Source organism: Mustela lutreola, chromosome 8 (genome assembly GCF_030435805.1).
Source record: "Mustela lutreola isolate mMusLut2 chromosome 8, mMusLut2.pri, whole genome shotgun sequence".
Classification (NCBI taxonomy): Eukaryota; Metazoa; Chordata; class Mammalia; order Carnivora; family Mustelidae; genus Mustela; species Mustela lutreola.
This window is the reverse complement of record NC_081297.1, coordinates 97,148,420-97,169,711: the sequence shown is the minus strand read 5'-3', so window position 1 is coordinate 97,169,711 and position 21,292 is coordinate 97,148,420. Positions and strand designations below refer to the sequence as shown.

The 21,292-nt window shown below is 35.5% G+C and overlaps 1 protein-coding gene across 1 annotated transcript; it reads right to left on the bottom strand.

The window, feature by feature from the left end:
- Nucleotides 1–7,762: 7,762 nt before the first annotated feature.
- LOC131839045 (NKG2-A/NKG2-B type II integral membrane protein-like) lies at nucleotides 7,763–20,204 on the bottom strand. Its single transcript, XM_059186108.1, has 6 exons — nucleotides 20,013–20,204; nucleotides 19,533–19,610; nucleotides 18,995–19,048; nucleotides 17,858–18,009; nucleotides 9,659–9,765; nucleotides 7,763–9,425 (listed from the first exon to the last, which is right to left on the bottom strand). The coding sequence occupies exons 1-6, from the start codon at nucleotides 20,197–20,199 to the stop codon at nucleotides 9,314–9,316; spliced, it is 690 nt and encodes a 229-aa protein (XP_059042091.1). The 5' UTR covers nucleotides 20,200–20,204; the 3' UTR covers nucleotides 7,763–9,313.
- Between the last annotated feature and the right edge of the window lie 1,088 nt (nucleotides 20,205–21,292).

The following is a 21,292-nucleotide window of genomic DNA, read 5'->3' as shown; positions in this document are numbered from 1 at the left end:
GATAATGTGTCTGTAAAGACTCCTTGGTCAGTTGAGTTTGGGGGAGATAATGAAGTAAAAATTGAGAAATGTTGTATTCTAAAGTAATATACATGAATATTTTTGATAGGTAAGTCTGTAATTTCTTTTTCAAGAAGCAGGAACAGATGAGTAGCATACTCTAACTACATTATACTAGTCTCAATTTGGCAGATAAAAAGAAATAAAAAATTAAGAACAAAAACAGGGAGACTCAAAATACTACAGGGATGTGGTAGCTTGGGCTGAGGTAAAGAGTGGCAATGGCGATGAAAGACTGGACTCTGGAATACTTTGAAGTCAGTGTTAAGAAGCCTCTTAATGTTCTTTCCATAGTTTAGCTATTGAGAACCTAGATGTCCATCAACAGATGAATGGATAAAGAAGAGGTGGTATATATACAAAATGGAATACTATGCAGCCATCAAAAGAAATGAAATCTTGCCATCTGCGACAACGTGGATGGACCTAGAGGGTATCATGCTTAGCAAAATAAGTCAAGTGGAGAAAAACAACTATCATATGATCTCCCTGATATGAGGAAGTAGAGATGCAACATGGGGGGTTAAGGGGTTAGAAGAAGAATAAATGAAACAAGATGGGGTTGGGAGGGAGACAAACCATAAGTGACTCTTAATCTCACAAAACAAATTGAGGTTTGCTGTGGGGAGGGGGTTTGGGGGAAGGTGGGTGGGGTTATGGACATTGGGGAGGGTATGTGCTATGGTGAGTGCTGTGAAGTGTGTAAACCTAGTGATTCACGTACCTGTACCCCGAGGGATAAAAATATATGTTTATTAAAAATAAAAAATTAAAACAATTTAAAAAAAGAAGCCTCTTAATGTGAGAACGTGGCCTGAGAAAGAAGGAAAGGGGTGATGGATGAAGCATGTGCTTTACCTTGAGTATCTGAAAACAGACTGAATCTGTTTCCATTCAATGAGCTGGAAAGGATTATACATGAAGTAGGTGTGATTAAGAGTCTGTGTTTGGATTGGACATCCGAAGAGTGAATTTGTGTGAAACACACAAATGGAACAGTTGACTAAGGACTCAGATAGCAATGCCCTAAGGTGAATGGTGAGATATGGGCAAGAAAGTATAAAACTGGGCTTTTCAGCTTGCATCTGCTGCTTAAAACAAAGTAACAGAGATTGTCACCCAGAAACTTAAAGTGGATGTAAATAAGAGGAAGTTCTAGGATAAGCTCTGGGACTCTCTCATGTAAAGAGGAAGAGGAGAAGAGGTGAAATCAGCAAACAAGACCAAAAGCACAATGATGAGATAGGAATCAAGCCCATAAAACTATGTTGCCATGGATTCCAAGTGAAAAAGTGTTTCCGGGAGGAATGAATGATCCACTCTGCTGAATGCTGCTGCTAGTCAAGTAAGATGAGATTTTGTTATTTTGTGTACAGAACAGGGAATGGTTCCAGTGAGCTGTTGGAGCAAAAATCCAATTTGTCATAGATTCAACAGAAAATGGAAAGATGGGAATTAAAAATAGTTTTACTATGCAGTATGATGCAGCACGGTGTTCATTAAAGGTATCTTTTCCAAAAATGAGAAACTGTGTTTCTTGAATGGGATGATCCAATGTACAACCAGTCCTGACTACCATCACTTAGGCTCTCTTCCAGTATGGCTTGTCTGCATTTTCCCTATCAGTTTGATCCTCTCTGCAAATGTTGTCCCTCACACCTGTAGCTTTTATAGTTTCTCCCTCTTTTTCTTTTGCCTTCAAGTGTTCTTTAAATTTACTTACTTCCTTCCTAATCTTTTCTAATTTGTTCTTTAATCACTCCATCTATTATTCATTTAAATGTTTTTGTTTTCATTTGTAGAATTCTTCTTTTTGATTTTTAAAAATTACTCTGGGTTTTTCCAAAGTCTAACCATCAGAAACTAACCTCTTTTTTTGGCAGTCATTCTGTATCCATTATACTTTTATTCACTCTAAATATGTGTACTTCATAATCAATATTCAAGAATTTCGTCATTTGGCGTGTGTGTGTGTGTGTGTGTGTGTGTGTGTTTCTTTTGCTTTTTGCCCTTTTTCCTTTTTTTTTTTTTTTCCTGGTTGATCTTCAATTTCGAGCAGAGTTTCCATATCCTAAATGGCCTGGGTTGAGAAAAACTGCAGAAGTTTTTCTTTAGCAACAATGATCATTAAAATCTGGGAAGTAGGGGCACCTGGGTGGTTCAGTGGGTTAAAGCCTCTGCCTTCAGCTCAGGTCATGATCTCAGGAACTTGGGATCGAGCCCCGCATCAGGCTCTCTGCTCAGCGGTGAACCTGCTTCCTCCTCACTCCCTCTCTGCCTGCCTGTCTGCCTACTTGTGATCTCCGTCTGTCAAATAAATGAAAATAAATAAAATCTTTAAAAAAAAATATGGGGGGACGCCTGGGTGGCTCAGTTGGTTAAGCAGCTGCCTTCGGCTCAGGTCATGATCCCAGCGTCCTGGGATCGAGTCCCACATCGGGCTCCTTGCTCAGCAGGGAACCTGCTTCTCCCTCTGCCTCTGCCATTCTGTCTGCCTGTGCTTGCTCTCTCCCCCTCTCTTTCTCTGATAAATAAATAAAATCTTTAAAAAAAAAACATTATTAAAAAAAAATATGGGAAATAATTTTGCCTGTGACAAAATATACACTTAGAGGATTTTAATATGAAAAAGATAATAGCAAAGATATGTGGGTGAAAGACTAGAACTTTATTTTTTATCTGTTAATATATATTTTGAAATTGAAAAATAAGGAATATAAGTATTTTTCAAAATCCATCTTTTGTAGTCTGGAAAACACTATATCAATTTTAAGGGAAAATAGCTTAAATTGAATCTACCAAAGGAATACTAACTGAAGCTAGGCCACACACACTCATGGGGAGGAATAATCAAAGTAAGAATTTGGGATAGAAGAATTCTTTTCTTAATTATGTCATCATATGTATATGATTCATATTATGGAACTGTTAATTCCCCAAGTTATATACTTCTGGATTTGTAATTTATTTTTACTATGTGCACTTTGTGCCTGCCTTCTCTGGGATTATTTGAATAATTTTTAGAACTCCATTTCAATTAATATATTGGCTTCTAGGCTCTCCCTGTTTATAGTTTCTTCTTAGTGGCTATACTAAGATTACAGTGCACAGCCTTAACTTTTCATGGTCTAGGTAGAATTAGTTGTACAACAAAATCCTGTTGTTGTACAATTAGTTGTACAAAGAAATCCTGTATAGAACAGGTCTGTTAACACCCTTCCCTCCCCATTATGGTAAATAGTTGTCATAGGTCTTACATATTACATACATTATAAACATGGAAGAAACTTGCAAACTTTGCTTTGAATGGCCGTGCATACTACAAGGAAATTAAGAAAGATCGTCTTTCATATTTACCCTGATAATTTATAACTTTATAGATGCTTATGCCTTCCCAAATAAAGTATTTCTCATGAAATTATTACACATAAACCAGATACATTTCCTTCCTTTAACACTTCTTGCATGGCAGGCCAAGTAGTTTTTGGAAAATGACTGAATTTACCTTCATTCTGGAAGACTACTAATGATATCATATTCTGAGTTGGCAGGGTTTTTTAATGAGATGATTATTTTCTCCTAAATTTATTGTTTATAAGGAATTTCTAGATATATAAAGTGTTGTTATTCTCTCATTGTTTTCAATATTTTTATGTTTCAGAAGTATGACTACAATGTGCTTACATGTGATCTAGTTTTTATTATTTTAATTTAGGTTTTGCCGGGCTTCCGGAATTTAACTTGGAGTTTTTCAACAAATTCGGATTAACTTCAGCTATTATTTCTTCAAATAATCTTCTGCTAATTGTTTTCCTCTCCTTGTCAGATGCTAATTACATGTGTCATAACTTTTTGGTCTTATCACATGGATCTCTCTTGTAAAAATTATTTTTGATCCCCTCTCAGATTCCATTATTATTCTTATCCAATCCAGAGCATTTGAGGGGGACAAAGTTAAATATTTACATGTTTCCTTAGGAGGAGCTGCAAAGAATTAATGGCTGTAAATAAGAGCAGAAAAACAATTTTTAAACATTAAAGCCTTATTTTATTCATAACTTTACAATCATTAATTTTAGAAAATAAAAATTTCAGATTAATAGATTGGGTACAGGAGATTGGACAAACCCAACTTTGTCCTTTTTGTATTTTCTTTGGAACTGAGTGCCCGCAAAGAATACACTTTCTGCTCTGCTGCAAACACAGCAGATTATAAAAGGGCTTCATCTTCCTCTGAAATTAGTACTGAAATGAGGACTGCTTAACTCTGAGATCTAGAACAAGAATCCCATAATGTTCAAAACCTAATGCATAGTCTTAGAAAGTTAGACACAGAGAAAACTGCCACATTGATCTTTATATCTCTGACTTCTGACATTTTTTTAAAGGCTTAGTGGTAGAATTTAGTGATTCATCAGTCGTATATAACATCCCACAGTCATTACATCAATGTCCTCCTTAATGAAGATCACCCAATTGTCCCTTCCTCCCATCTATTACCCTCCTGCAACCCTGTTTGTTCCCTATAGTTAATAGTCTCTTATGATTTGCCTCCATCTCAGTTTTCATCTTGCATTGTTTTTCCTCCCTTCCCCATGTTTATCTGTTTTCTTTCTTAAATTCCACATATGAATGAAAGCATATAATATTTGACTTTCTCTGACATAACTTATTTTGGTTAGCATAACACTTTCTAGTTCCATGCACATCATTGCAAATGGCAAGATTTCATTCTTTTTTATTCCTGGGTCATCCTTCAATGTATATATACCACATCTTCTTTATTCATTCATCTGCTGATGGACATGTGGGCTCTTTCCCTAGTTTGGATCTTGTGGACATTGCTGCTACAAACATTAGGGTGCATGTGCCCCTTTGGATCACAATGTTTGTACCTCTGGATAAATACCAAGTAGTGCACCTGCTGTGTCATAGGTTAGCTCTATTTTTAACTGTTTGAGGAACCTCCATACTGATTACAAGAGTTGCTGCCCCAGTTTGCATTCTCAACAGCAGTATGAGAAGGTCAGGAACATGACAGGTGAGTCCATGCTCACCACTGTTGTTCAATGGTATTAGCCTCAGCAATCGGACAACGGAAAGGTCCTAGCCTCAGCGACCAGACAACGGAAAGAATTCAAAGACATCCAAATCATCAAAGAAGAATTCAGACCTTCATTCTTCATAGATGATATGATTGTCTATGTAGAAAATGCAAAGATTCCATCAAAAAATTACTATAATTCATACAGGAATTCATCCTTTGCTGAAATCTATGCACAGAAGTCAGTTGCATTCAATATATTAACACTGAGGCAGAAGAAATAGAAACCAAAGGATCAATCATATTTATAATTGCACCAAAAACCAGAAGGTACAGAGGAATAAACCTAGCCAATGAGGTAAAGATAAACTAAAACTATAGAACACCTATGAAAGAAATTGAGGAAGACACAAAGAAAAATGGAAAAAATTCCATCCTCATGAATTGGAAAAACAAATATGGATAAATATGTATGCTACCAAAAGCAATCTATACATTCAATAGAGGCCCAATCAAAATATCATCAGCATTTTTCACAGAGGTAGAAAAAACAATCCTAAAATTTGCATGGAATAAGAAATGCCCCCCAAAAGACAAAATAATGTTGAAAACGAAAACCAAAGTTTGAGACCTTACAATTCTGGACTTGAAACTGTATTACAAAGCTATTATCATCAAGACCATACGGTCTTCTCTTTCTTTCTTTTTTTTTTTTTTTAAGATTTATTTATTTATTTGAAATGGGGTTGGGGCAGAAGGCAAAGGAGAGAGTATCTTAAGCAGACGCTGCACTGAGCATGGAGCTGGACACAGGCTCAATTTCATGACCCTGAAGTCGTGACATGACCTGAAATCAAGAGTCAGTCACTTAATTGACTGAGCCCTCCCATGACTCTTTCTAGTCTGACTTTACACTTTCCTAACTCCCTTAAAATAGTATTCCATGCTTATATATCTCCAGTGAATTTGGTGGAACCTCCATTTAAGCTCACTCTACCAAAGTCTTCCCATGGCTTCTTAATGGGTACATGTAAGATATTAGCATCTGTTTTAGAAGCATGTAGAGATGTAAAAAATAATTTAAGAAAAAACTGTGAGGGGTTCCACATCAGAATGTTAATATTGGGAGGGAGACAAACCATAAGTGACTCTTAATCTCACAAAACAAACTGAGGGTTGCTGGGGGGAGGGGGGTTGGGAGAAGGGGGTTGGGGTTATGGACATTGCGGAGGGTATGTGCTTTGGTGAGTGCTGTGAAGTGTGTAAACCTGGCGATTCACAGACCTGTACCCCTGGGGATAAAAATATATGTTTATAAAAAATAAAAAAATTAAAAAAAAGAATGTTAATATTAAAGATCTTCTCTCTTACTTTTCTTTCTTCTCCATGGTAAGAAATACATATGGATTGATGGGATACTCAACACTGCTAGGAAAAGGGCATTTCAGTGTCTTCCACCCCTAAGCCCAGTAGCTTCACCAAATCTAGGAACCAGACTATCTTGCTAACCTTGAAAATTCCTTTAAAAATGTCTTCTATTCCAAAAAAGACCATTATATATGTCCAAAGTAACACATTGGGTGAGGAGACTGGGTTTCTTGACCCATAAGAGAAAGAATAGTAACTGCATCTTGATTTCAAAAATCTGTTTACCGATATTTGTCTTTTACAAACAAGTTTCTCTCATGAAATACAATGAGAAAAAAAATTCCTATAGTTATTATGGTAGATTAGGTTTTTGCTCAAGAAAACTTCATTCCTTCCATCAGAGCACTTTGAAAGAAGTAAACCCTCTAGAAAATCAATGATAAGTTTGGCCAAGTGACTTGTTTTCACAATATAATGTGAGTAGGAGTGTGATAGCTTATGAGTTCAGAGTCCAGGTATTAAGAAGCATATCTCTCCTAGCCGCTAATCTCTGCTATAAGATGTCATGTATATCAGGTAGCTCCTCTTCTAAGAATAAAATATGTCCAAAAGATCTGAGCTGAATCTGTAGTTGTATTCTGGAGCCAAGCCCATGCATGCTAAGCCTTGATCAACTAAAACCCAGCCAAAGCAGAAACTGGTGAATGAGAAGTAAATGCTTATTTTATAATTTAATTGCAATCTTTGGTTGTTTGAGTACAATGTCAGCTAACATTTACATATTATATGAATTTGATTTTGAATATTCATATAATTTCTCAATCGGAGTATAAGAAATCAATACAGAGAGTGTAAAGAATATGTGTAGGGGCACCTGAATGGCTAAGTCAGTTAAGTGTCTGCTTTTCACTCAGGTCATGATCCCAGGGTCCTGGGATTGAGTATTGCACCCTCCCATCTTGCTCTTTACAGTGGCAGCTTGCTCCTCCCTCTGACTGCTGCCCCCCCTTCTTGAACTCTCTCCCTCTGTGCAAAATAAACAAATAACAAACCTTTAAAAAATAATATGTGCAAAAAATGTGTCTATATTCAAGGAGATATATGTATGTGAAGTATGAATTTTTTTGCAATTAATAATCAAGCTCAATCTCTCTCCCTCTTGTCATTGAGCTAGGGTAGAAATATCTGAATCATTATCAAATTACTAAAGTTATTCCTGAATTATGGGAATAATAAACTGTTCGACTCACACAAATATCTTTAAATTTTATTCTTGTTTTCTTCGTTATTTAACATTTATTTTTTAGACCAAAGTAGTTTTGGGTCTGGGGAAGGGCAACAGAAGTGGGGACTTGGAGTAAAACAAGATGTCTTCTAAAATATCTGAACTCCAGGTAAGGAAAACATCACACCAGAAAATGTAGTGAAGGAAACTCATTATTAATGACTGAGAAGAAGCCAATCTCTACCAAAAAATGAGCGTAATTTTGTATAGTGCTGAACTAGAAGTGATTCAGAAGAAAAGTGTTTATTCCATTCTCTGGAGACACGGGGCAGATGGGAATGGGTCGTATATAATAATCCTGTGTTTGTTTCATTATAATCCTGAGTGCCTGTGAACAATTTAGTATTCTCAGCTCTAAATCTACCCATCCCTCTGTGCCCTGTTCTCGGACAATGGAGCAGGATCCTATAAAGTTCTGTTCTTTGTCAGCTCACATGAGGCTAAATTCTATTAATAAAGGCAATGGAGAGAGACCCTGCAAGAGAAAGGGCTCTTCTTCCTGGTTTCATGGTGTTTTCAGGGTATTTGGCCACTCTGGCTTTGTTGCCAGCGGCATGCACGTAGGAAGTCCTGTGTATTCAGCCTCCAGCAGGTACTTGTGGCCAGTCCCAGTGAAAGCTTCCTGCCCTTCTGCTCTGTGCCTCCTAACAGGGGTTCTTCCTGCCTGTCAGTCACAGCCTGAGATCCATCCCCACCTTGTTCAGCCTATGGACTGTGGAGTTGCTATATACCAGGTCAATGCAATGAGCATGTCTGCCATGAAGCTGTGTGTGGCCGCATTGTCTTCAATGACATCTAAATCCCATCTTCAGGAAGCATATGGGGCTTCCCAGTGATCTCTCCCTTGGGTACTCTCCTTTAATTCTAAGAAATTCTTTATGATTTTCTTCATTTTAGTAGCCTTTCCTTCTAGTAAGCTTTTCCTTACAATTGGATAATAAATTTTATTTATTGACATCAATCTTCCTCTGGTTTCTGTTCCTGATTCAATTCTCGTGTGTAATCTTGCCACCCAGGGTTGTCAACCCTTATTTGCAGCTCCTTATTTGCAACCTTTATTTGCAGGATAAATCAATTCACTTGGTAATATGAGTGGATTGATGACCTTACTGAAGACTTCACAGTAACATTGCTCCATATTATAATTTGCACTTTTTTTATTTAACATATAACAAAAGCTTAAGAAATGTATAATATGTACCTGAGGATATATTTTTTTCATTAATAAAATTAAGATGGAAAAAGTTTTTTGACACCAAGGGGGAAACCTCAGGTGCACTTTCTTGATTATGATGCAAACTGCAGGCTCCTCTTGGCTAAGAAATGAACCATTCTAGTGAATCATGCTGATAACGGGCAAGGCCATGCATGTGTGCATGCAGGGATGGTGGAGGATGGCTATGTACCTTCTTCTCAATTTTGTTGTGAACTAAAATTGTTCTAAAAATAGTATCTGAAAAATATCTAGGAAAATTGCATGCCTTTTGAAGAAATGAGAAATATCTTCTTTATAGATGGTGAAATATAGTTATCCCCAAATTAGGTAACTAAAATGCCTAATGCTTACAAACATATATTTTTAGATCTAAACAGTTGTCAAAAGATCTCATGTTTGAGTCAAAGTTGAAAAATGAACAATTCTTGTCAGTTGCTGAAAAAACTGATGACCTGAAATACAGAGAATTATATCTTATTACTCTTAAAAAATATAAATCACAATATTTTAAACAATAAACAGTTCATATAAAGTAATAGTTGTACATCCGAACCTGAGTATATCCCATATTATTCTATGGAAACACTTTAACAGTTGTGTTGTAGGATTGTTCACATACTGTACAGATTCTTTGTAAGATTAGTCCTCTTAAGGCATAAAATACAAAAGTTGTTAAGCAACTTACGGTGTAGGAAAGAAGGCAGAGGCTTTTGGACACAAAGATGGATTAATATTGATATTCTGGGAAACTCTACTAATCCATGAAGAATGAATGAGGAAGCCAAACAAACACTATGAGAAAAGAATTTTTTAGAAGTCAAATAAAAGCTCTTATTTGAATTTGTAATAACCACAGTTATTTTTTCTATAGATTCTATAGAATCTTTCACATTTTAATATAGTGTTATACACTGAACATATTATAAAAATATCTTAGTACGAGTAAATGAAGAGGAAAAACTTACAAAGACAACAATTTCAGTGTTCTGATAATTTATCAAAGGTTAATAACACTTTAAGAAATATCCATTATTGAGAAACACCTAGAGATTTTTTGTGAAAAGAAGCACGTCTGTAGTTTTTGAGCCCAGAACTGCTCCCATGCCTCCGCACCAGCCCATAGTAGCTCAGTGATCCAGAAGCTTGTATTTTCCTAATTTGGAGAAGCTACAGAAAGCAATGGTGCTGGTGCCACAGGGGAGACTCAATCAGCAGTGGGGGTGGGGAAGGGACTGAAAAAGCCCACTGACTTTTCAGCTCAGAGTGATGATTTTGCTTGTTAATGAATGAGGAAAAGCCATATGTTTACTAGTTAGAGGTTGTGGTTTTCTGTCAAGCACTGAGACCCCCATAAATACAATGGCAAGATAGTTAGTGAGAGTACATACAATGGAAGAGTTGACAAGAGCTTTCTATACACTCCTGACTGATGGAAAAAATTATGGGCACATGGAGAGGAGACCAAGATGAGCCAGTAGAAAGTGAAAGCAGAAGGAGACTTGAGAACTGATATTCAAGTTGTGAGCACTTCCCTCTCACACTCATACACACACACACACACACACACACACACATCACATGGCAGAGGGTACAAGCCCTACTGACTTGCAGTCTTTGAACACAGTTTTTAAAAAACTTGTGGGTTTCATCTAAGCTACAAAATCACCAGGGCATGAAGGCTAAAAAATAAAAATAAAGAATAAGAATTTGGAAACAGTGAACAAAAATATCAGCAGGCAGATTATAGGGGAGAAGATCCTTCCGTATATTGTATGCAACTTACAAAAAACATACATATAAGAATATGAAACAGACTGCGTGTTATTTACACGGTATTACTAAAAATATCTACCTAAAAAAACAATAACAAAAACAAGACAAAACATGGAAAGTTACTGACAAATGTCTTCTATGCTAAGAGATAACATAGGTCAATATAAACTTTTACTGGAATAAGGTGTTACATTAAGTAGAAGACAGTATTTTAGAGTACTGTTTATAAATATACAGAAATTATATGGGGCACCTGGGTGGCTCAGTTGGTTAAACTTCTGCCTTTGGCTCAAGTCATGATTCCAGGGTCCTGGGATCAAGCCCCACATTGGGCTCCCTGCTCAGTGGGGAGACATTTTTCCCTGTGCCCTTCCTCCCTGCTCATGCTTGTGCTTCTCTGTCTTTTACTCTCTCTGAAATAAATAAATAAAATCTTAAAAAAAAATAATTACATGGAAATGATAAAGAAAACAGCTCAGATAAGTAAATCCACATATAATGGCAGGAATACAGCAAATAGGAAATATCAATAGAGATATAAAACTATATGAATAAACCATAGAGAATTAGTTTATTATACACCTGAATGAAAATTCACTTCATTGGCTCTCCAGAAAATTGGAGATTCAGTAGAAAAAATATATGAAATTGAGGAAGTAATAGTAGACTTTATTCATCTCATTAATGAGAAAGAAAAAGCAGAAAATTAACAGAGTACATTAAACTAAAGAGCACTTGCACAGCAAAGGAAAGAACAAAGAAGTTGAAAAATATTTGGAAGAACAATGTACAGAACAGGAGAAAATTATAAACCCTATATCAGATAAGGGACTGATATCCAAAGTGAATAAATATCACAAACAAGGAAATAAAAATAAAGAAAATGATCTAATTCAGAAATAGGCACAAGGCCTGAGTAACATTTTTCTGAAGACATAGAAATGGCCAATAGGTACAAGAAAGAAAACCACTAATCATCAGGGAAAGGCAAATCAAAATCACAATAAAATATCAACTCTCACTTGTTAGAATTGCTTTTTCCAAAAACATAAGAGAATAATGGTGAGGATCTGAAGAAAAGGAAATCCTTTGGAAGAAATATAAATTGGTGTTGCCACAATGGAAAAGAGTACAGCATTTTTTCAAGCAATTACAAATAAAAATATCATATTATTCAGTGATGGCACTCCTACATATATATCAGAAAAGGGTTATACATCTAGCAGAAGAAGAAAATGACATAAACATAGAATGAATAGCAAAACGGGAGACCTAAATCCAACTATCAAAACAATACACTCATGCTAATTCATTAAATATTCCAATCAAAAGATATAAATTATGGGAGCACCTGGGTGGCTCAGTGGGTTAAAGCCTCTGCCTTCAGCTCAGGTCATGATCCCAGGGTTCTGGGATCGAGTCCCACATCAGGCTCTCTGCTCAGCAGGAATCCTGTTTCCCTCTCTCTCTGCCTGCCTTTCTGCCTACTTGTGATCTCTGTCTGTCAAATAAATAAATAAAATCTTAAAGAAAAGAAAAAATAAAGAAAAAAAACAGTAAGGAGTATGGACTATTTACAATTTCATGCAACTACGGATGAAAGGGACAAGTTTAGCTTCCCCTGAAAATACCATAAATAAAATATGATACTGTATCATTCTACTTATGTAAATGTTTGTAAATGGAGGTGAAAAAATGAAAGGGGCACTTTGAAGTGCTGGTAATATTCATTTTCTCCTTCCTATATGGCAACACTTGAAAATTCAGCCAGCTGTTGGCATGTATCACATGTGCAACTGCCTGTATGTACATTATAACACAGTAAAATTAACATAATAGAATACCATGAAAATATATAAATATGTTTAAAACTAGACATAAAATTGAAAACATCCTACCAAATACGACTTGGGAAAACCAAAACACAAAAGGAAATAAAATATCAGAAGTGTCTTAACCTCTACTATAATTTAATCTCTAATTCAGAAACTTTTCATACTCAGTTACAGAATATTTCGATGCTTATGAGGAAAGAAAGATGAAATGTCAATTAAGAACCGAAAAGAAAATCTTACAAGGTAGAAAAAAGGGTCTAATAAAGTGTGTGTTTTGTGCATTTTCTTGTAATACTAAAAAAAGGAAATTACATGTCAATGGCAATCTAAACTGATTCTGATAATAAATAAAAATAATGAACTCTAAGATAAGTAGATTTATTGAAAAAATATCAATTGGATTTACATTTGTAATTCCATTAACGTAATCTGTCACATTCGCAGAATAAAGAAGGTCAAAAGATGTGATTTCTCTGATGCAGAAGATAAAACTAATTTTTATTTTTAATTAAAAACACATTTGTACTGACAGAAATAGAAAAGAAAACATCCATGTAAAGATCTAGAATAGATATGATAACTCTGAAAAAGAACTAATATAAAGCTACTGTTTGTAAAAGGACAATTTTTAAAGTATGTATTGACAAAAATATATACAAGATCAAAGAACCCAAGAAAGAAGTGCAAAGTTCACACCCACACATATATGGAATGCAGATTTCGCCAATGATACAAAATCATTTCTTGGAGAAAGTATGGTATCACAATAAATGTTGAGGAAGAAATCAGTTTCAAATGGAATTAGTAATATATACTTTATACTATATACAAAAATGTTAAAAGATGGCCATCTGTAAGTGCAAATGATAAAATTTCAAGAACATGTATTAGGAAAAACATCTGACCACAAGTTGGGCAGTGATTTCTCAGAGAGAAACAAAACATGATCCATAAAAGAACAAACTGATGAAGTGTGGTTCCTTAAGATAATGTCTGCGCTTTGAAGTAAAGGAAAGACAAGTCATAGACTGAGGAAATATTTACAAATCATACATCTACTAAAAAACTTGCTGCCAGGATACATAAAGAATTCTCAAAATATAACAAAAAAAAATATTTCAAGATAGTTCACTGAAAAGCATTTATTGATGGCAAATAAATACAGAGAAAGTTGCTCAATACTATCAGTCTTAGGAACATTCACATTAGAACTACTACATATCAGAATTCCTATTCCAGCAAGAAAGAGAGGATATGCTACTGTTCCCTACTTCCTCCACCAAATACAGCTAAGATACCTGGATATGATACACAAAAAAACATAACATTCAAACAGGCAATGAGAAAGCTGACAGAACTGCGCCCTCTAACCCCAAGGAATGACATGGTGGTCAGCGCCCTGGAATTTCTCTTTGCCTCACATATCCCAGACTGGTGAGCAAACCACAGAGAGCAAAGTGCACAGACAAAAGGCCCCAAAATGGTTTTTTCTCTCTAGTCAACCTAATAGAAAAAAAGCATGCTAGAAAGATCCAAACAAACCAACCAACAACAAAAAAAAAATGTAGACACCAATCAATCACGGACTATTCAAGGGGCACATCACTCAGGAAAGCCGGGGACATCAAGACATTCTGAGATAAAGGAAAACTAGGAAAAGTGTCACTGCCAAACCCACTCTAAAAGAACTGCTAAAGGGAATTATCCAAACAGAAATTAAATGGTAACAGAAGGAATCTTGCAAGGATCATCAGGAAGGAGGGGAAAACAAAGGAAAGTATAAAACTATCGTTAGGTCTAACGGGCTTTGCTTCAACTCTAGTGTCTAAATTATTCGATATTTGAATGAAAATCATCAGTTAAAACAAAGTGATAACATTCATGTAATTCTCAACGTAAGTAGAGAAACATTTAAAACAAAGTAGAAATGAGACACAGTAAAGGGACATCAAGTGAAGGGAAGGCTTTACATTTTACTCAAAGTGCTGTGGGTTGTGAAAGAATGTGTAGACTGATATATGTGTTTATAATTATCTATATAAAGATATATGCTATCTACATAGCTTATATGAAGCAGATTGGAACATATGGAGACATGCATATGACTATATATGTATAAAGTTATTTATGAAGAAAAGATCGACTTTGCTTTACATTGTGTTCCATCAATCAGGTTTATGATGTAGAAAACTATAACCTTCACATTTATCTCTCTGCATTGCAAATACAACATCACCAAAAATAAATTCCAATTGCATCAGAAACTCTAATTAAAGTGAAAAATTAATAAATAAATTAAAAACATAAAACTGATATGGGAAATTATATTTATGAGCTTTGACTAACTTCTGAAATAGGTTCAAAATAATCATTAACACCCAAATGATATATTGGACCATGGTAATATTAAAATTCTGATCATTAAAGAACTCTAATAGGGAAGTAAAAATGCAATATAGAGCTATTTCCATCTTGTAAACTCAAAAAAGAGCTCATATTTAAAACATGGTAAGGAAAAAATATTCATCATCACTAGCCATCAGGGAGATTCAAATTAAAACCACATTGAGATGTCACCTTACACCAGTTAGAATGGCCAAAATTAGCAAGACAGGAAACAACATGTGTTGGAGGGGATGTGGAGAAAGGGGAACCCTCTTACACTGTTGGTGGGAATGCAAGTTGGTGCAGCCTCTTTGGAGAACAGTGTGGAGATTCCTCAAGAACTTAAAAATAGAACTTCCCTATGACCCTGCCATTGCACTACTGGGTATTTACCCCAAAGATACAGATGTAGTGAAAAGAAGGGCCATCTGTACACCAATGTTTATAGCAGCAATGGCCACGGTCGCCAAACTGTGGAAAGAACCAAGATGCCCTTCAATGGACAAATGGATAAAGAAGATGTGGTCCATAAACACTATGGAGTATTATGCCTCCATCAGAAAGGATGAATGCCCAACTTTTGTAGCAACATGGACGGGACTGGAAGAGATTATGCTGAGTGAAATAAGTCAAGCAGAGACAGTCAACTATCATATGGTTTCACTTATTTGTGGAGCATAACAAATAGCATGGAGGACATGGGGAGATAGAGAGAAGGGAGTTGGGGGAAATTGGAAGGGGAGGTGAACCATGAGAGACTATGGACTCTGGAAAACAATCTGAGGGTTTTGAAGGGGCGGGGGGTGGGAGGTCGGGGTACCAGGTGGTGGGTATTATAAAGGACATGGATTGCATGGAGCACTCGGTGTGGTGAAAAAATAATGAATACTGTTATGCTGAAAATAAAAAAATAAATTAAAAAACAAACAAACAAACAAACAAAAAAAACATGGTATGGATTTCCAAGAAGACCAAAGAAAGCACCATCTAGGAGAAATAAGCAAGGGACACACTTGTGTTCTTCTCACCGAAGAGAATATCCTAATAACTCATACCCCAGAAAAATGATACTGTTCTACAACCACTAGAAGTTTTTGTCATAATTTTTCTCAGATCTCTGAATTTTGAATCAAGGGAATATTTTGTACAATCTGTTTACACAATACATTAGATAAATGTAGGGATAATATAATATATTGAAAGATACACATATCCATGGCTGGGCATTTTCATACTAATGCTTTGAAGAAAATGTATAATAATCATATATAAATACAATTATAATGTTACATTTATGCATTGCTATTTTTGACAAATGCACTATTTACCTTTCATAAATATACTATATATTATGTAGTTATGTATAATAAGTTTTTATAAATACAATACATGGAAACCACATAGAAAAAGCTTTTCATAAAATAATTATTTATAATACCCACATATTGAAAAGGAAGTAAATTTCTGAAAATTGATTTTAAAATGTCCTATTCATATAAGACAGCAGTAGTGAAAATTCACAAACTATAGACAAATGCAATAATATAGGTGGATTACAAACATCATACGAGAGCAAAAGGAAACACATATAATAATTCATACTGCATGATTCCATCTATATAAATTCCAAAAATAAGCAAAGACATTTCACAGTATTAAAACTGGCAGGGCTAATAGAGGCTCTAAACTTCTTCCTCATGATCTGATCTGTATTTATGTTCTGACTATTTTGTGATGAATATGCACAATCATGTAGTTTTCTTTTTGTTTTTTTTAAAGATTTCTTTATTTATTTGACAGAGAGAGAGAAAGGAAGAGACATCACAAGTATGCAGAGAGGCAATGAGAGAGGAGGGGGAAGCAAGCTCTCCGCCCAGCAGAGAGCCTGATGCGGGGCTCAGAACCCTAAGATCATGACCAGAACCGAAGGCAGAGGCTTAACCCACAGAGCCACATTGATGCATTGTTATTTTGATAAATGCATTATTTACATTTCATAAATATACTATATATTATGTAGTTATGTATAATAAGTTATTATAAATACAATACATGGAAACCACATAGAAAAAGTCTTTCATAAAATAATTATTCATAATACCCACATACTAAAAAGTATGTACGTTTCTGAGAAGAGCTTTTAAAATGTCCTATTTATATAAGACAGCAGCAGTGAAAATTCATAAACTATAGACAAATGGAATAATATAGATGGATTACAAATATCATACAAGAACAAAAGGAGACACACATAATAATGCATACTGCATGATTCCATCGATATAAATTCCAAAAGTAAGAAAGACATTTCACAGTATTAACATTAGCAGGGCTAATAGAGGCTCTAAACTTCTTGCTCATGGTCAGATGTGTAGTTATATTCTATTTTGTGATGAATGTGCCCTGTCATATAGTTTTCTTTTTTTAAAAGATTTTATTTATTTATCTGACAAGGAGAAAGCAAGTAGGCACAGAGGCAGGCAGAGAAAGAAGGGGAAGGAGGCTCCCTGCTGAGCAAAGAACATGATGTGGGGCTCAATCCCAGGACCTTGAGATCATGACCCAAGCCAAAGGCACAGGCTTAACCCACTGAGCCACCCTGGCGCCCCAATCACATAGTTTTTCTTGATGTGTGGTAAAAAATGTAGTAAGGTTTTTTCAGGCAAAAGAGCATGTATAGAATATGGCTTTCTATGAAAAGCAAGAACTAGAAATTATTAAATGTACATTAAAGATATAAAAATGTAAAATATCATAGAGTCAAACTATGGAATAATAACAGACTTTAAAATAAATAAACAAGCAATGTGTATGACTATATGGATGAGATCTACAAATGTAATATTAAATGATAAGCTTTTAATAAAAGCTGAAAACATTTGAAACCTCACCATTTCCTCTTCATCCTCTATGGAGAGCAGGGTAGAGCTCTTAGAAGCACAGGACAACCGACTCTCATTCCATGATTTTCTTTCAGTGCTAATGTAGTAGCAAGTTTTGGAATATGTAATCCACTCTTTTGGACAGTGACCACAATGATAAGCTAAAGAAAGATTATGAGATATTATCCAAAAGGCTTTGAATATTAAAACTTGCAAGTTTGCAAGTTACATATGTATACACAAATGTGTATACAACACACCACTTTACCCTCACAAGCGGGCAAAAATAAAACAAAAACACATGCACATTCCCAGAAGAGTCGGGCTTTCATCCCTTACTTATGTGCCAGTATAAAACAAACAAACAAACAAACAAAAATGTCCATCTTTACATGCACTTTGAGTCCCTGAACAAAACAACTTATTTGGAATTGTATAACGGTTTATATTATATCATGTCAAAGCAGGAGGAAATTTGAGTCCATTGGTTAACAATGGGTGTAGTAACTTTATTTTATTTTAAGATCTATTAATTTATTTCACAGAGAGAGAGAGAGCATGAACCGGAGGGCAGAGGGAGAGGGAAAGAATATCTCAAACAGACACTGCATTGAGCCTGGAGCTGACATGGGGCTCAGTCCCAGGACCCTGAGTTCATAACCTGAGTCAAAACCCAGGGTCAGACACTTTACTCACTGAACCATCCAGGTACCTCATGTATGCTGATTTTATTTATTTTTTTTTAAGATTTTATTTATTTATTTATTTGACAGAGAGAGAGTTCACAAGTAGGCAGAGAGGTCAGGCAGAGAGAGAGGGGGAAGTAGGCTCTCTGCTCAGCAGAGATGCTGAGGCAGATGCAGGGCTTGATCCTAGGACCCTGAGACCATGACCCTAGGTGAAGGCAGCGGCTTAATCCACTGAGCCACCCAGGTGCCCCTGTAATGCTGATTTTAAATGAGTATTTCCTCATTACACTGTTGTGTAATAAGTAATACTCTCCTATTCTCATCAATTATGAAAATTTACTATGCAATTTTCTAATTCATTTTCCCCAAAAAACATCTATTATCATACTTGTCTAGCTTAAGATACAGACAAAATATAAGCTCTCCTAATACCAGAGTTTTGGAAATGATTTTCTACCTTTCTGGATCGTTATTTCCATGGACGCCTTGTTCTGCACTGGTCCTGCAGCAACTAGAAAAATTAAAACAATGTTCATAAAACTTAATATTAAACTAAATAAGTCATTATGATTTGAGTTTCTTAGTTTGAAGTTTGGTATAGTATTTAGAATGGGAAACCTCTGTGATAAAATTGATTTTACCCATAAAAATTAAATAAAATAGTGAACATATGGGAGAAGACAATTCAAAAGTTTAAAGAATCAAACCTCACAGTCTTTACAGTATTTGGTTTAACCAGTCTCAAGAACTAACTTGTATATCTCCATAAAGTCTCTGTCATAACCTGTATCTCAGGCATGAAATCTGAATATATGTGTAATACGCTTTATATAGATTCATTCTGTTATTTCTACTTTTGACAGATTCTGAGTAACCATTCCACACTTAGAACATGCATTAAAATGAGGTAATACCATTCCATAATATTGTGCAACATTTCGAGCACCGATGATCATTAAAGTGAAAAATTCCCTTGTCATCATTGAAACACTTACAGGGAATAACAACTATTGTGACCACAGTGGACATCAAGACAAGGCAGATGATTCCCAGGATCCCAGCAATGACCTTCCCTGGACATGAAGGTAAATAGTGGGAAGAGAAATGAAAATGCTCAGAAAATATGGATGAAAAACAATCATTTAGGAAATTTACATACAAGAGAACCAACAAAGCACAGAGAGTCACATATAAAAATTTGGACCCCAAACTTGTATCGGTCATTGTAATCATCCCTCAGAATATATCATTACATTTGCAATAAATATATTACCCTCATGAGATTGGGTTAAGACCACGAATTACAACACTTGAACAAGGTTCATCCTCAGATTTCAATTACAATACCATATTCCAGCTCCAAGCTCTGAACCACACAAATGAAAAATATGAGATCATCCTCTACTCATTCCCTGCACCCCTGCTCCCCAAGTGCACATTCTAGAGTTATACTATGTCTGAATTAAGTATTTTACCTTTCCATTGGTAGTTCTTGCCATTCCCTTGAAGATCCCGAGAAGCATCTCGAAGAGTTAATTCTGCATATGTTATTTCCTGCTCAGTTCCCAAAATGCCACTTTTAGTGCCCTTCGCTTTCACTTGCTGTCTTCTTAAACCCTTAACCTGACTGAGTTCTGCATAGGTAACTCCTTGGTTATTCATCTTTGCAGCTGTGTGGTGTCAGGCACAGGACTGAATGGGACTGTGCTGAAGGACTTAATGAACAGTGGGTGGGACAGTCACAGTAGGTGGAGTGTGTGGTGAGTGCTAGTACTCATCTGCTGTTGAACAATGTAAAATCTGGTACTAATTTTCTTGGAGCTTTAAAGTGGTGCTTCATGAAGATATAAGTGGTTTTTATAATGATATTCGCTGTTTGACACAATAGTATTGGTTGGAAACATGTAAAGCAACAAATGAGTGAAGAAGGAAAAGAATTCAGGAATTATACTGTCCTCATTAATGTAAGGCCAGATTCCATAGAACAGGTCAACACTACTGGAATAATATTAAAATAGTTAATATTAAAATGCTACATTAGAAAGAAAATGCTGCACCATTTTTTTGGCAAGTTTTAAATACATTATTGGTTAAAAAAATTGAGTCCCCCAGATTAGGGAATATTAGTTTTAGCACATACAGGAGTATGTGGAGTAAATTGGAGTATATTACATTTATTTAAGACTCAGGTTTCTTTACTAAAATGTCATGCAGTACTATCAAGTGGTCTCTTACTTTGAGTAATTGCGGAGTTCGAAGAAATCATTAAGTTTTAAAAGAAATCTTTTATGTGCTGAAAATGTTACATGACACAATAAACTTATCCCAACCCTGAACAATAATGAAATAAAAAACACCAAAAAGTATTTTTTAAAGTACTTATTTAACACCAGAAATTGACAACCAATTTAACAGTAAAGGTGTAAAACCATAAAATGATAAATAAAAGTGTAGTTCATTTATGGAAGAAAACTGTTGGTACAAACTTCCAGAAAAACCTAAGAATGTCAAAAGCAGTAGGGAAACTTCAGTTGTATAAGGAATTCTAATAAATGAAATAAATGTGATTTCATAATTCAGTCAATGAGCTCAAAATCAGTAAAATATGGAATTACTTCTAGGTCTCAAATTTACAGACTATGACCTTTAAGAAGTTACTTCCTGGGGTGCCTGGGTGGCTTGTGGGTTAAAGCCTCTGCCTTCAGCTCAGCTCATCATCCCAGGGTCCTGGGATCAAGCCTCACAATGGGCTCTC

Coding starts and splice junctions, on each gene's coding strand:
- LOC131839045 (XM_059186108.1), bottom strand. CDS start 20,199: ATGAATAACCAAGGAGTTACCTATGCAGAACTCAGTCAGGTTAAGGGT. Junction 19,049..19,532: donor CACAATAGTTGTTATTCCCT/GTAAGTGTTTCA, acceptor TAATTTTTCTAG/TTGCTGCAGGACCAGTGCAG. Junction 18,010..18,994: donor GGAAATAACGATCCAGAAAG/GTAGAAAATCAT, acceptor ATCTTTCTTTAG/CTTATCATTGTGGTCACTGT.